General features: G+C 39.3%; 1 protein-coding gene across 8 annotated transcripts in view; it reads right to left on the bottom strand.

Moving 5' to 3' along the window:
* The window catches only part of PSD3 (pleckstrin and Sec7 domain containing 3), a gene marked incomplete at both ends in the record, with an annotated part of 558,422 nt that overhangs the window by 377,042 nt on the left and 164,268 nt on the right, over window positions 1-17,112 (bottom strand). For 3 of the 8 annotated variants that reach the window (XM_082680192.1, XM_082680191.1, XM_082680190.1), the window contains one exon: window positions 4,745-4,775. The exons of the other annotated variants lie outside the window; for them this stretch is intronic. In XM_082680192.1, coding sequence (XP_082536318.1) covers window positions 4,745-4,775 — 31 coding nt within the window. Of the gene's footprint in view, window positions 1-4,744; window positions 4,776-17,112 lie in introns of those variants that run through there. 8 annotated transcript variants of the gene reach the window in all.

The following is a 17,112-nucleotide window of genomic DNA, read 5'->3' as shown; positions in this document are numbered from 1 at the left end:
AAGAAGTTTATCATAAGGGATTCTGAGCAACTGGATATAGGTTTCCCAAAAGACTATGGGGGCCGCGTCCATGAAACCACAATTACGAATCATACACACATTCCCTAGGAACTAGGCCCAGTCATTTTTAGGAAAAGATTCTTTGTTTGTTTTGTCTTATTTTGTGTTGTTGCCACTAGAATATAAACTCCAAAAGAGAAGCACTTTGTCTGATTTCTTTACCATTATATCCCCAGAGCCTAGAATAACAGTACCGAGCAAAATGGATATATTTGTTGAATCAATGAATGAATGAAGAATGTCCTATAACCAACAGGATACCATTTAATAGAACCTCAAAAGAGAAACAGAAAGAAGCCTCCCAAAACCCAAGCAAAATACTACACGTCAATGCCACCTAAGTTCTGTCCCCTACTCCCAAGTACAGGCTGAAGAGAATGCTGGAAACATTGCAGGGGGTGGGGGTGGGGGGCGGGGTCGTCCTTCCTAACAAGGAGCTTGCAGTCCAGCAACTCTATCTGCATATATGTTCTCTTGCAGAGAGCAGTGGTAAAGCAGTGGTAAAGTTAAGTGGGGACAACCTTGGCCATAGTTCTAGAATTCACCATGATCCTACATGGGTTGTTACCATTAAACATTAATTTCTCAATTGTTTAACTTACTCTCTAAATGCTATGTTGCCCTATATGGTAGCCACAGCCACATATAACTACTTAAAAATTAATTAAAATTAAACTGAAAATCCAGTGCTCAATACCATATGTTGCTAGTGGCTATCATATTGCACCAGAGATACAGAATATTTTTCCATGCTCACAGAGAAGTCTGTTTGAAAGCACTGCCCTAGAACCTTCCTACTCAAAATGTGGCCAGGGGACAGCAGCATAGGTATCACCCAGGAGTCTGTTCAAAATGCAGACTCAAGTACCATCTCAGACCTTCCTAATCAGAATCTGTATTTCTAAAAAGAACCCCAGGTAATCTGTATACACTTTAAAATATGGTAGTACTTCTCCAGAGAACTACAACAATATCTAGAAGTTGTTCTGACTACATTTAAATGGTTAATTTTTATTCTGAAAGATAATCTTAAGAGTTCCTACCTCCTAACTGAAAGGTCCAAGTGTTCAATCAAGTAAACAAGAGGTAAAGAAAACATGCAGCCTCTCCTTCCAATCAAGAGAAAGCCTTGTGCATTCTGGTCTGGGTTTGCCATCCAGCTGGTCCAGGATCCTTTCAGCAGAGGAAGAGAACCACCTCGACTGTGATGGGACCTGTCTTTAGTTTACAGCTCACAGTGAATTTCTCCCACAGTGAATGGTCAATGACTCTACCTTTAGGCAAAAGACCATAAAGTCCTAAAAAAAAACCTACAAATGTAAAACTGAGCATTAGTAAATGCCTGTACATTAACATCTGTACATAGCCTTAAAGAAATTACATTGTAGCTTAAAAGAAAGAAGCTGAGGGAAAGGTAAGGTTTTTCTGGTTTTAAAAACTGGGAGATTTTCCCAGACTTTCAAGGTTCATGTCACTGGATATATCACTTGTAAAATAAAAATGCATAGGCAAATTCACTCTCGTGTGGCACTTTCAAGACAGCACTATTTTTTATAAGTACAGTTGAGCACATTTTCAATCCTTTACAAATCATGGCTAACCCAGCCACTAGAAGTCAGTTTCTCTCCTTCCCTTGCAGGTTGTTCATAAATGCAGTAATGCCCTTGGTGCTCTCTGTTCCCTAATGAATATCAGCTACCAAACATATTAAAACGTATATAATCAGTTAGTGTGATAAAAGAACTATAAATTCTTAAGTTATTTCAACACTGGAAAACTTACAGAAACAACCTTAAAGACACACTGCCCCCGACCTGTCAGGAAGGAATTCAATCCCATGGACAGATGGGTGCCTAATTGTCCCCTTTAGTCTGAAATTTCATAAATCAATAAAAAAAAATTGAAGACAAAGGTCCAATTTACAAAGCAACATAAAAAGTAAGCCTTGCAGAGTAAAAAATCTCAAATACATTTTATCTATAAGTAATCATAATCCTTAACTGTGAATAACAATGATCAATGTTTCTAACAATCAATAAACCCCTCCAGTATCACAGTGATGCATGCATGGTTTCGATTTGCAGTGCAGTAGAAAAAGTTTTATTTAAAAAAAGGAAACAAACAGGAGAATAATCCATTTTTACTAAGCAATAGAAAATACATTTAGTATGATAAAGGTGATATAAAATGAGTATGAGTAATGATAATTTGCTAAATGAGTAATCTAAGTACATTATACTTTGTTACACACTCTTAATAAAAGTCCCACTTTGGAGACGGCTACAGTATGTAGTTGAGGATGCTGGCTATTACCTGGTCACTAATAACTCTCTAAAAGCACAGATATTTAAGGTATTTATATGTTACAAAACCCAGGAAAAGGTCTGCCGACCACTACACAAGCTATTAGCATGTGCACACGAGACAGTTCTATTAATTGGACACTCTTTCCCCAAGTGATTAATAGTTACAGCTGTGCTCATCACAAACTAAATTTCACATACTAATGATTCAGAACCCAATTTTTCTCCTTCAATTCTAGTCCCTGGGGAAATGAGACTAGCTTTCCATTCCAGTCAACTGCAGAGGAGCTCTGTGGGCTAGGAGCAGCAGCACACAACACACGGTAGGTAAGACAAGTGCGCTAAGGAGCAGCCCAGTGACCCTAACCCAGGCCTCTGCCAGCGTGCAGAGACCTGGCACTCATCACGGAGGAGAAATTCTAAGCTGCAAGAGCTGAATTTAGATCTATCTTTAAAATCATTGTTTTTAAAAGCTGGTTTCCTTTTCTCAATCAGTAGGATTCTCCACTTTGACCTATCATCCACTCTCATTTGTTTCTTCTTATATCCACACTTTGTGCTTCTCCTTCCAGTCTTAGCGCTTCTGATCATCATTGCTCCTCTGATTTCATCCATTCTATCCTTTTTCTACTTCTTCCTGTTAGGAATCCACACTTTTAAAAACCCAATTTTATGTTCTAATTTTTTCCAGCTTTATTGAGATGTAATCCATATATAACATTGTGTAGGTTCAGGGTATACAACGTGTTGATTTGATAAACTTAGAGATTGAAAAATGATCACCACTATAGCTTGAGCTAACACCTCTGCCACATCACACAATTACTTCCTTTTTTGTGGTGAAAACATTTAAGATCTACTCTCTTAGCAGCTTCAAAGTACATCATACAATATTATTAACTATAATCACGATGCTTTACATCAGAGCCCCAGAACTTATTCATCTTGTAACTGTAAGTTTGTACCCTTGACCAGCATCTCCCCATTTTCCCCACCCTGACAGCCCCTGGTCACCACCACTTTACTCTCTGAAAACCCAATTTTTAAATTTCTCTGATCTTCACTGATTTTTTTTGTTTTCTCTTTATTTTTAAAAGCAAAAGTTTAAGCTTTTAAAGAACTCCACAGTCTTGTTTATAGCAGGCTCTCTTCTGCTAAAGTTAACACAGATGTGGTGGTATTAATATAAGTTCTTATTTAAGATATTTTATTAAATATTTTAATATTTTAAAATTGAAATATTAAAGAAATTTAATACTTAAGTTGAAATTCAAAATACTATACAATTCTTTTTCTTAAAAATCACAAATGCCAAGCGGCTGGAGTGCCTAGCAGTGATGATCCACTACAGCTGTGGACTTCCCTAAACCGCTGTGTGCCAAGACAGATGTCAAGTGCAGTGGAAAACAACAGCTTCACTCAGCCTCCAGCCTGTCACAAGCCTCAGCTGATCCATATTTGCATTCAGTAGTTTTCATGCTCAATAAGAGACCCACAGTTTTGGTAAGGATTCAGGCTGCAAATTGACATGAGCAATAATTCCAAGCGTCTCTGAAAATGCAAATTTCACCGAAGCCAAGTTCCCTGGTGAGAGAGAAATAAATCTTGAACTACTCTAAAAGTGACACTTTCCACAGATAAGAAAAACACACCCCCATGTGTAAACTGAGGAAAAATAAACCTCCAGCAGAGGCCACCTCAGCCTCAAGGACAGTGCTCAAGGAGCGGCTGTGGTGCTGCCTGGGGCTAGCCACGCTCTCCTCCAGAGACTCCGGCAGAGCAGGGGGAAAGCAGTCTGAGCTCTTTAAGAGAAACTCCTCCCCATTCCCATCCAGTGCCACAACATGATGGCTTTCTAAAACTACAGGGGTAGCTGGTTTCCTCTTTCTTTCTACATAATACATCAGAAACAGGGAGAAACAGGATGATAGAATTCTGTGTTCCCAGGAAAGCCGTTTGGACAACAACAAAAAACAATGAAAGGAAATAAAATTACAGGTAAGAATAATATTCTGTTTTCTATTTAAAAATAAAAATTTTGAAAAATCCAATGTCAGATGCTAAAATAAACCTTCCACGTTAAAGCCAGGGGAGGTTCTGGGCAACAGCACTCGGAGGGCAGGTGGTGTCTTTCTGGCGGCTGGGGAATTAAAGAACGGCTGGTGTGGACACCCCGGATAAATGCAGTATGTGCTTCTCTAGTCAGGATTCAGCAAAACCTCATCCAGCCCCAGCAGTCTCCTACTGGGATGGTCAAAAGACAAGACTAGTAAGCAAAAGCAGTCAATAATACAGACGGATCATTTTACAGCAGCATTTTACAAAAGATAGATATACAAAATATATTTGCCTGCATAGACCTACAAATAGAGGTTACTCACAGAGATTACTGTAGCTCCAGCAGTTACCCATTGATCATAGAAAATGCCCAGTTCATCAGATTAACGCTTGAGAAAAGTTAGCTAGAAAAGAAGCTGGCTAATTCAAAATCTGCCGTTCTAGTAACTGGAAGCAAATGAGTTTCAGATTTCCTGGCAGCCCCTGTGGCCCTGCAATGCACAGGGTGATGTCCATGGAAGCGCTCTGAGCACCAGGAGCCCGGCTGAGCGAGCTGCCGCCTCTCCCTGTGTCACAAAGGCACAGCAGCCTGCCCTCACGCTCCCGTCTGCCTCTGCGCTCTCCACCTTGGTAGCTTACCGAAAACAACCACCGTAGGGCCTTTCTATATTTGTGAAAACTACTTCCAAGGAGATAATGGAGATGACGGGAGTGAGCTTTAATGTAACCATTTCCCCAGTGCAGCAGCAGGAACCCCAGCAAAGCCTCGGAGAGGACTGTACCACCCCGGGTGACATCAGAGGTGGGGCTGTCATCTCAGAATTATGCAGCATTTTCTCTGATGCAAGAAGGACACGTGTGAAAGGAGATGGATGGGCTCCCTTTTAAAGGGTTTAATTCTTGTGTTATTTAACCAGAAAAGGCAAAAGCAAATGTAATGTTGAACAACTGCCGTGGGAGGATCTCAATCCTGCTTTCCCAGTCCTCATCTCACGGCTAAATGATGCTGCCAACTAAAGTCATTTTACTGACGACTGCATTACCATTCCTGCAATTAAATTCTTATTTAATGGGTAGCTGATATTACTTGGAAAATGTGACATGAAAAAATTCGAAGACATTAACATTTAGTTTTAAATATGATGACATAAACTTTTACATCACCAATGGTACCTCAGATGTATGCAATACCTTTCTACACAATCTCAATAAAAATACTAAATGAAAAACTAATGGTTTTGTAGATGAGAAAAGTGAAGTGAAAAATAGCACGAGATGAAGAGCATAGTGTAATATTGGTCCTTAGTCTTAGTAACAGAGGTTAATACAAACATTGAAAATATCTCATCTTCTATAACCTTAATTTTCCAACTAGTATAAAAAGCAAAGGCCAATACAAAGCAATTGATGATTATTTTTATTCACTCCGTATGCATTTACTGAGTACCTAATAGGTGTGAGATAATGTGCTGAGTTTAATTTGGAGTATACATTTCTCATAAATAATATAGCCAGAATAGAAAATATTTATAAAATGCTTACTATGTGCCAGGCACCACACTAAGCAGCTTTATTGTATTAACTTATCTATTCCTACCAGCAGCCCTGTGGGATAGCTACCATAATTAACCCATTTTACAGATAAAACTACTGAAACACAAGAAGTATCTGACTTGTATGAGTTCACATGGCTAAAACCGGCACAGGTAGGATTCAATTACAGGCACTAAGGCTGCAAAGTCCACCCTCTCAGTCCATAAAGCTACACTGACTCCTGGGGGCTTCCTTGTCAAGTAAAACAATTCCAAAGGAAGAATATAATTTTCAGAATTTGGAACCACAGCAAGTCAAAAATAGCAAGAAGATTCACCCAAATATAAGAGGATAAAGGCAGAGAGTACACCTAGAGAAAGCATACGAAGATAGTGAAAATGACACCCAGGAGAGGAATTTCAGTGTTGACTGCTCCAGTGACCTTGGGCCAATGGCTTTAAATCTTTCGGCTTTAGTTTCCTTACTTCTGAGCTATAGATTTTTAAGTTATAAAAGCACTGTTAAAGCGCACAATCTAGACTTGTAGTCTGGGTTCCATCACTTTCCAATTATGTCCCTCAAGCAAGATTTAACCTCTGAGGGGCTCAATTTTCTCATCCAAAAAAAATGAGGAAAACAATGAGGTTGTTCTGAGAATTAAATTAACTATTCATATAAATATATAAAGCACTCATACTAGCAACTAGTATATAATAAAAGCTCAAGATTATTATTATTGTTACTATAATCATCATTACTTTTAGCATTATTACTGCATTTTTAAACTACAACTGCCAGCTTCCTCCCTTTTCAAAAACTTCTCCAAGAAGAGCTGCAATTTTTCCAGAGTTGGTAGGAAAAGCAGAAAGGACAACCTTTGCTGGTGTCATACAAACATTAACCAACCCATGAATCACCAACTCTCTGTGAGATATAAGCTGAAGTTGTTGGGTGTGCTTTCCAAGAAAGCTCCTTACAAGGGGAAAAAACTCAAATACATGAATGAGGGTGCTGAATAAAGTTACTGAGATTATAAAAAGGCTACATAACTAAGATGATCCCCTTAAATGCATCTACCAGTGACTGTGAGGAAATGAAACTGTCTCAACCACACAACTGTCTCATTTCCAAATGTCTAGCGTTTCACATTAGGCTTTAATTAACAATATCTTTGACAGACATCCTAAAACTCACCATTTTAAAAAGTAAAGCTTGAAAATAAATTTGTTACATATTCTCTAGTCTCTCATGTACACTATCTCTAAAAAATATACATGTGGAAACAGCACCTGAGTCTACGACTGGGTTGGCAGTGACATCCTGAAGTCTTTGACTGTCTGGTTTTGTTTTGTTTCTGAAATGTAACCTAATAAAGCTGCCATTATCCTTGAAAGACAGATAATATCAATAATATTCAGATGAGAGAACCATTAAAGAATTTACCAACCAATATTCTGTTTATATCTCCTCTGTAAAAGATAATTTGTTTTTCTAGAAATATCACTGACAGACTGTACCAATCAAAAAAGCTAGATTTATAAAATACACTTTTTCATTAAAATTTAAGATCTTCTAAACAAAAGTATACAACAGCCAACTGCAACCAATGTTTTTTAATGAAGAAAGTATGAAATTTAAATTATAAAGTATTTTGAGTGTTAACATAAAGTTTGTATTGACTGTATCTTCTTATTTTCTGTGTTGACGCTCTGGCATTTGGGGCCTTGATCTTGGAGAGTCAGCCCCTCCCAGGGCTAGCTATTTCCTGAAGAGAGCAAAGGACTCCCCTGGGAGTACACTTCTGATGCACCAATCAACCAATCCAGAGCCACACCCCATGCATCTCCTTCCTCAACCTCTCCCACCTAAGCCAATATTCCCCAGCTCTACATCACCCAAGGGCCTGGCATGGGACAACTAGGAACTACCCCTAGACTTTAACCCTTGAAATTATTCAAACTATATAATCCTAAGCTTACACAGGTATCTACCCTGCCTTACCCATTCCTTCCAGCAAAAACCCCATTAAAGGCTGGGCTGTGTTCTTCCCCACCCCCCTCTATCCCCATGTGGCCCTGCAGGTGTTTCTAGAGATCTGTGAGTACACTTCTTTCTTCATGACAATTATTCCCATGTCTGTGTGACTTACCATACCTGATTAAAACAAATCCTAAATACAAATCTTGTAAGAAAGTTTTAAGAGAAATGAATAATTAATTATTCTTGGATAACAAAATTTAAAATCAGTAATGTATTTCTAGACTTTATTGTCACTAGCACTGACAAGCTGTAGGTAATAAATTGCTATTTGATATAACGTGTTACTTCTCAAAAATTTCCAACAAAGTAATACAAACAGGCAAGCAAACTACTGTTATCCAATTTAGTATAAAATTTTAGAATTAAAAATATTTTACAAATAAAGACTGTATAATGCCAATTTTGTCACAACATATGATATTTTATTATTTGCCTTTATTACTTACTAAATCCATGAGGAGACAAGATTATCAGAAGAACTGGTAACAATAGTTCCTTATTTGAAATAACTTCGTTTTATTGAGCAAATTTCAACAAATAAGAAGCCAGTTTTCCAGGCTTCCCTGGTGGCGCGGTGGTTGGGGGTCCGCCTGCCGATGCAGGGGACGTGGGTTCGTGCCCCGGTCTGGGAGGATCCCACATGCCGCGGAGCGGCTGGGCCCGTGAGCCATGGCCGCTGAGCCTGAGTGTCTGGAGCCTGTGCTCCGCAATGGGAGAGGCCACAACAGTGAGAGGCCCGCGTACCGCAAAAAAAAAAAAAAAGAAGAAGCCAGTTTTCCTATCTCAAGTTATTTATTTTTTAATTCTGGTTCTTAGATGTTAACAAATATACGCAGTGCCAATTTCAGGATTATAAAAATTTAGTTTTTACATATTAGTCTACTGTCTCTATTATAAGGTACATCTGAATGTTTAAGATTAACATAGAAAACAGAATCCAGGAAGACATAACATGAAAATAAATCCAAGTGAGCAGAGAGGACAGGTGTGCACACCAAGACTAGAAATAATGACAGTTATGCCAGAGCTTTATACTCTGAACATTGTTTTAAAAAAATAACAAAAATTCACTTGTAACTTATAAGAAATATATACACAGCCCTACTAGTAAGCTTGTAGGGAAACATACCTTACAAAAAGTGTGTATGTCTGAAACCTCCTGTTCAGTAAAGATATAATTTAAAATCACCTACAAACTCTCCAACTCTCCCAGGACTGCTTGGCAGGACGACCACAGTCAGTGGACCTGAGGGTCTGCATTGGTGAGGAGAGGGTGAGCCGTCTCAGAGTGCAGAACCACTGCGCCTTCTCTGCGCTACAGACTGTGTGGGGAGGCGGCGGGGGTGGAGGGTGGAGACCTGGAGGAGGAGAGACTGGGCAAGATGCTATTTACCTATAAAGCTACCCTGTCACCCTCCAAGTCACTCCCCACTGTGTTCCTGCTCCCCCACCAGCTGTGATGACAAGGAAAGAGCAGGAAACAGAACTGCAGCAGGTCTTGGTGTCAGTCCCTATTTACCCAGTGCTTACTACACAGCAGACACCCAATTAACTGTTTCATTTAACCCTTAAAATCTCCTAAGAAGTAAAGACCAGGTATACCTAAATATAAGGCAACCCAATGGACAAAAAGTCGTTGGCTACACTTTAAGGATGTACATTAAATAATCAAATAGCTTCTCATAATATTTTATGTTAATTGTGTACATATATAAAATAACATACTACATAAAACAATAAAAATACTTGCTCTGACTTACATTTCTAGGAATTATCAGAGTCAAGCTTTTCACATGCAATTGTCATTAGAATCTTTGCTACCACCACAGTCTCATTTTCAGTTATATTACATCTTAGGTTCTGCTTTAAGTTGAGATACAGCAATTTTTAAAGCTGTGTGATGCTGTAGCTGGAAATTCTATCCTAATGCACAGAATCCATTCAGTGCTACACTCACTGTCTGACCTTTAAAAGTCACCTTTAAAAGCCAGTTTACAGTGACATCCAACACCTACAACTCCAGGATCATTTCTTCAGGTATAATTAATAAATGTGTGTTAAATTTGTTTCCTCCTCTTTGTTTAAACCTGTTTTAGTGATCTCTGTAAGCATCCCAACTAGAATTATCTGTAGTTATTTCAAGCTAATACGTATTCTCCAAAAGTTCTTTGTTATTCAAAAACAATCAAACATCCCTAATTCAGAAATGGTAAAAACTTGAATATAAAGCCACTCCTCCTTTTCTGATAATTTGGGGGTGTAGAGGATTTTTTTTTAATTTTTTAAAATTTTACTGAAGCATAGTTGATTTACAATGCTGTGTTTAATTTCTGCTGTACAGCAAAGTGACTCAGTTATATGTATATGTATTCTTTTTCACATTCTTTTCCTTTATGGTTTAACACAGGCCACTGAATATAGTTCCCTGTGCTATACAGTAGGACCTTGTTGTTTATCCACCCTATTAGCAGTTTTTATCTGCTAATCCCAAACTCCCAGTCCCTCCCTCCCCCACTCCCCTCCCCCTTGGCAACCACAAGTCTGTTCTCTACATCTGTCTGTTTTTGTTTCGTAGATATGTTCATTTGTGTCATTTTTTAGATTTCACATACAAGTAATATCATATGGTATTTGTCTTTCTCTTTCTGACTTACTTCACTTAGTATGATAGTCTCTAGGTCCATCCATGCTGCTGCAAATGGCATTATTTCATTCTTTCTTATGGCTGAGTAATATTCCATTCCATATGTACCACATCTTCTTTATCCACTCATCTGTCGATGGACATTTAGGTTGTTTCCATGTCTTAGCTATTGTAAATAGTGCTGCTATGAACATAGGAGTGCATGTATCTTTACAAATTATAGTTTTGTCTGGGTATATGCCCAGAAGTGGGATTGCTGGATCTACGGTAGCTCTGCTTTTAGTTTTCTGAGGAACCTCCATACTATTTTCCAGAGTGGCTGCACCAATTTACACTCCCACCAAACAGTGTAAGAGGGTTCTCAGGGTATGGAGAATATTAACTCCTTTTTTACAGATAAGAGCATAGAGAGAGTTTAAGCCACCTGGCCAACATACAATTAGAAGATAAGAAGGGCAAGAAACATCCCTCAGATCAAATTAAAAAAAAAAAAAGAAGGAAAGGAATTTAGTTGGCAGCCCAAATGTGAGTCTAAGAAGAGCAGAAGGAAACAAAGCTTCTACTTCACACTGGGCTGTACTTCATTCCTGTCTTTTATTCTACCACAGTTTGGGAATTTAAACATTTTTCCCTTGTTGCGCATATTAACTTATTTACAATAATACTTATGTTATTTTCTACTGTATATAAACCATGTAAACATCATTTATAATGAACATACAACGTGCCATTTAGTAATATAATTCAGTTACTGTTGACTACTCTGGTTATTCCCAATATTATCTTAGGTAGATTCTTATATTTACAACTGGCTAATTAATATTATTCAGAATGTAATCAAACTATAAGCCCCACTGACTCAAAGGAAACCTCCACGAAGTGAATGATTTGTATCTGTTTTGTTCACTGCTGTACCCCCATATCACTGAGATACCCAGGAAGCACAGATGTCAAACTGCAAAGTCAGGTTAAGATGCCATAAAACTCAGGTTGCATGTAACAGGCAAGGAGAATTTCTATGGTCAGTCAGGAAACTGCCATCCTCATGTATGGGGCCTGGGATGGAATCAGAACCCAAGGGTGCAAGAATAGCACTGGAGGAGAAAGAATGCTCCAGAGTCTTGGGCTAAAGGGGACACCATACGCAAAGGTAAAACTTGAAAGCAAATTCTAGGAGGAACTGAATCTTCCCCAAAGTAGAAAAGTCAATAATTATCCAAACGACATTGAAGTGGGCAACTGAAGTAGCCAGAGGGCCCTAGGATCTGTACTCATCAAGCCGATTTCTGGCTAGCCTTTAGTTAAATTAGGATTATAATTCTCTCTCCTATAAACTCCTTTATTTATTTGCCATTTCTTTTTATTTTCTTTCTTTCAGTAAGAGATTCTGTTCATAAACTCTCACCTTGTATCAGCTATGTTACAATAAAATGTAACATCCCACCCCTTGGCAAGGAAGCAGGACCACATGGACTCTAGATCCAGCCCTAAGAGCAGAGCGCAGTCCAGTCAGTCAAGGGATGGAAGGGTAGGAATTTCTTTTACAATCCCTCTCGTCCACTGGCTCGTGTGACAATATGCTACCCTAGTCGTCGTTCTATCGCTTCTGCCATTCTGCTATTTCCCCGGCTTCTGGCATTTCTTCTGCCCTTAAATTATAGGTTGTCCCAAAAATTGATTAGTTCTCAGCTCACTGCTCTTCTCACTTTGTATTCTTCACCTTCTAAAATGCAAGAGCTTGGAAGAAACATCTATCACCCAACAGACAAACTGGTATTGTGGCAAAAGTATTCTAAATGAGTTAATACACATAAAATACTTAAAACAGTGCCCAGCACTTAGGGAACAGTCAGTAAGATCTAGCTGATGTCACTACTATTACTACTGGGGATCGGCCTTTGTTCCATTACTTACCATGTGATTGGAACAAGTAATTTTGCCTTCCTGAGCCTCAGCTTTCATCTATTACTTTAAAAATTCTCACTAAAAGTCAACTTATCCAGCCTTTTGTACTCACTAAAATAAAAATTTGCAATTAATTTTCAACATAATTTGAACAATTAATTACAAGATGTTTACCTCACAGGGCTGTTGTAAGATTAAACTGAGAAGGTTGCCTGAAAAGTTAACTGAAAACTACAAAATTGTATTTGAAAGGAAGGCTCTGCCCTGATCATTCCAGGTTCCCAGATCTGACATCTGCCCTGAGCTTCAGTCCACCTCACACTTCCATTGACTGGAAGTGCTCGTCAGACGGAGACTACTATACAGGAAAAGGGAAAGATGTCAAGAATTTAGTTAATTCGGAAGAAAATGTAATTGGCCAGACCAGACCTCTGAGGCAAGGGTCTAGATTTGGACCGGGATGACAGAACAAGGAGAAAAAACAAAGTAACTCTAGACCAGTTTGTATCCTTTAATTACAAGCCTCAAGAAAGCCAAACAGAAAATAAATCTTACCAAGTTAAAGGTGTCAAGGCTACATTCCGATCTGTGTTGGCAAAAGAACCACCCAACTTATGATAATGACAACATAATAAGAAAAAAATACAAAGTAAACCACAGCCAGAAGCAGCTCACATACAGTCTAATTAGCTCACCTCTGGTGGAGGTCTCAGGAGTCTAGAAGGGATGTGTGTCTCAGGCTAAGAGTAGAAGGGAAGATTGTGAGTTTTGTCTGAAGAACTAACTTGAGCCAACATGCTCAAGAGAGCCTCTGGGAACTGCCCCGTGCTTCTCCCACAGACAGTGATCAAGTCGCTGGCATTTACAAGCCATGTGCTACACATCCACATTATTTCACCATGCAACCCACCGCCGTCACTCTTGGAAGGCACTACCAGCAAGAAGAAAAACTGGACTAAGGAAACAGATTCCCTCTTTCCTGGGACCCTGTAGGGGGAGTTCTGAGCAATTAAGGGCAGCCTACTCTCTGAATTGTGCCTACCATTCCCGGAAAGTTGGGTCTGGCCAGAGAAGCAGAAAAAGCAAAGAGTCAATAACTTCTAACTACCTGACAGATGTATCGTCACACTCAACATGCCAAAACCATAGTGATGAACTTCCCTATAAAACTAGCTCCTATTTCAGATGCACCACTAACCCCTCCGGTCACTTCAGTGACATACTTTAGATCCTCATATATTCCCTCGTATCTCCCCATATCGTCTCCAAGACTATTATTATTTTCTTAGAGTCTCACACATCTATCCCTCCATTTACATTCTTCTTATTACTATCTCTTCCTACAGTGGATACCATCTCTTCTCTAGCATGCTTCAGGAATTAACTACTGGTCCTAAACAGCCTACCCACCTCAACACGAATTCATACCCTCCAATGCACTCTAGGCAACTTCACTAGATTAATCTTCCTAATACACTTTTCCGGTGGCATTGTTGTTACTACTGTCTACTACATACCTTTCCTTCCCCCAAACAAAACAAAACAGAAATTTTAAATGGATCCCCAATGCAACTAAATTAAAGCTGTAATTCTTTAACTCAGGAGTCAGCAGACTTTTTCTGTAAAGGACCAAAGAGTAAATATTTTAAGCTTCATGGGCCATAAAGTCATGATGCAAACACTCAACTCTGCCACTGTAGAAAAAGTCATCAGAGACGATGATAAATTAACCCATGGCTGTGTCCCAATAAAACGTCATCTACAAAGACAAGAAATGAGTACAAGGGCCATAGTTTGCCAACTCCTGCTTAACCCTGTTACTCAAGACCCTTAGCAATCTGGCCACTAACTACTCTCACCTTATTCCCATACTGCCATCTTGATGGCTCTGTATATTAGGTTTTTCTTTTCAAATATAACACATACCAAATAAATTAAGAATGTTATAAGAAAAGTACTAGTTTTACAAATTAAAATACTGAGAACAGAGTGGTTAAGCAGCTTCCAGCCAGGACTAGAAGCCAGGGAAAGAGCCACTACCCACTGCTGCCTCTCCATTGGTCAACTCAGTGTCCCCTTAAGGGGCAAAATCGCCTGTGGACCTTGCTTCAACCAGTTATTCCCTCCTCCCCAAACTCTGTCTTACCCATCTTTCAAGTCCCCGCTCAAATCCCCCTTCTCACTGAAGTCCTGCATGCTTGACCCAACTCACAGTGACCGTTCCCTCCTTTCTACTCTTAAAACATGTATTGCCTGCACTTTTCTTTGGGTCCTTATATACTCATGATTTCATACTGGCTTCCCAACCTACTTCTTATGTTACATTTTCTATAGACTAGACAAGTATCATAGTGTTCAGAAGTTAAAAGATATTCATTAATTCTTTACTAGGATGATGATGTTAACTTACAAGGTAATCCATGGATATATGAACCTAAAATAATTTTCATCACACCCCATATTTATAAAGATTATGTCAAGTGGTCTCTGTACAGTAAATATGTCAATTTAATGGGGAAAGAAACTAAAAGTGTAAATTAATCCCTTTGACCTTTCTGGTATGGGGTACATCTTGCAAAAACAATTATGACAATATATCAATAGATTCACTAATTCAAGTACTTAAAAGAGCTTACTTTATGGTAAACACCTCATTAATGTAGTTGATTTAGGGTAATAGTTGAATCTGTAGGACTAGGAAAATATAATCCTCAGAGAAGTGGTTCTTAACTTTTTTGGCATCATGGACCTCTTTGAGAAAGCTATGGATCCTCTCCCAATAAAAACATCCAGATAGGGGCTTCCCTGATGGCACAGTGGTTTAGAATCCGCCTGCCAATGCAGGGGACACGGGTTCAATCACTGGCCCGGGAACACCCCACATGCCGCGGAGCAACTAAGCCCGTGTGCCACAACTACTGAAGCCCGCATGCCTAGAGCCCGTGCTCTGCATCAAGAGAAGCCACAGGAATGAGAAGCCAGTGCACTGCAACAAAGAGTAGCCCCCGCTCGCCACAACTAGAGAAAGCCCGCGTGCAGCAGCAAGGACCCAACACAGCCAAAAAAAAAAAAAATCCAGATAAATATTCATACAAACTTCGCATTAAATGTCTGGGGGCTCACAGACGCTCTGAAGTTAAGAAACCCTCTCAGAGGGTCTCATGTTAAGCACTCACAGCCCTCACTCACCTAAGAAATTTTCCTTTTAATTCAAGTTATTCACATAAATTTCAATGCACCAAAAGGATCTGGCAGCAATGTTTTTTATTTTTACATTTTTATAGAGAAAACTCACACCCAAATTAGAAGATGTCAAAGATCATAAACAGCGGAAATGGGGAAATTTATGGTTAAGAGCAAATGGGTGGGAGGGGAGAGGGGAAATATCAGCAATGACAGAGATTTCAATTTCACTTCACTGCCTGCAAGGAAAACTTGGTGGCCTGGACACACGTCCACGCTGGAGGAGCATCAGCCCGGGCTCCTAGGGTAGCACACGTCACCATAAGACCTCGCACAGCAGAAGTGGCAATTTCACATCCTAAAACACTCATGCTAAGAAAATCAGCATGAGCAACTAATTATAAAATGTCCTTTAAAACTCAAATTCGGGGGACTTCCCTGGTGGCACAGTGGTTAAGAATCTGCCTGTCAATGCAGGGGACACGGGTTCAATCCCTGGTCCGGGAAGATCCCACATGCCGCGGAACAACTAAGCCCGTGTGCCACAGGTACTGAGCCTGCACTCTAGGGCCCACGAGCCACAACTACTGAGCCCACGCACCACAACTGCTGAGGCCCACACGCCTAGAGCCTGTGCTCAGCAACAAGAGAAGCTACTCCAATGAGAAGTCCGTGCACCGCAACAAAGAGTAGCCCCCGCTCGCCGCAACTAGAGAAAGCCCATGCACAGCAACAAAGACCCAACACAGCCATAAATAAATAATTTTTTTAAATAAATAAAACACAAATTCGGAAATAAAAATGAGTTCCTAAAATAAATACCAGTGGAGTAACACACACACACTGTGAATGCAACAGCACATAAGTGACAAACACAATAATATTAATGATACATACATAGCTGCTGAATTCTAATTCCCTTTCATTTAATCTTTTTATTTAAAACAAATTTGTTAAATGTATTGCTAAACAGGATTTAATTTTTATGTCTTTTGTGCTGAGCATGTGACAATGAAAGCAAGATGTCACAAAAATCTAAATTTTAAGATTGAAAATAAAATGGTTAAAATCAAACTATCTGTAGAAGTAACCCACTCTGATAGGTAAATTTATGAATATGGAATTTCAAAAACAGCCAAATTCCAATCAAGGTAACCAGGTATAGTCTCAGTCACATTTAGTGAAAGAAAAACCTGTAAATAAATTTGAGCCTTTCAGAATGACTGGTTCAATAACAGAGGCAGACTCTAAGGTACAGCGGGGACCCCCCCAAAGAAAGGGTCATCAATCAAACTGATAGGGATTAAATAAAGCTTCTCAAGACATACACTTCCAATGGCAACTTGCTGAACTGATTTAAGGTCTTCCACGATCACATCTTAATCC

The sequence above is a fragment of the Grampus griseus genome (genome assembly GCF_964374135.1).
Source record: "Grampus griseus genome assembly, chromosome: 21".
Taxonomy (NCBI): Eukaryota; Metazoa; Chordata; class Mammalia; order Artiodactyla; family Delphinidae; genus Grampus; species Grampus griseus.
The sequence above is the reverse complement of the archived record's forward strand: the minus strand, read 5'-3'. Positions and strand labels throughout refer to the sequence as shown.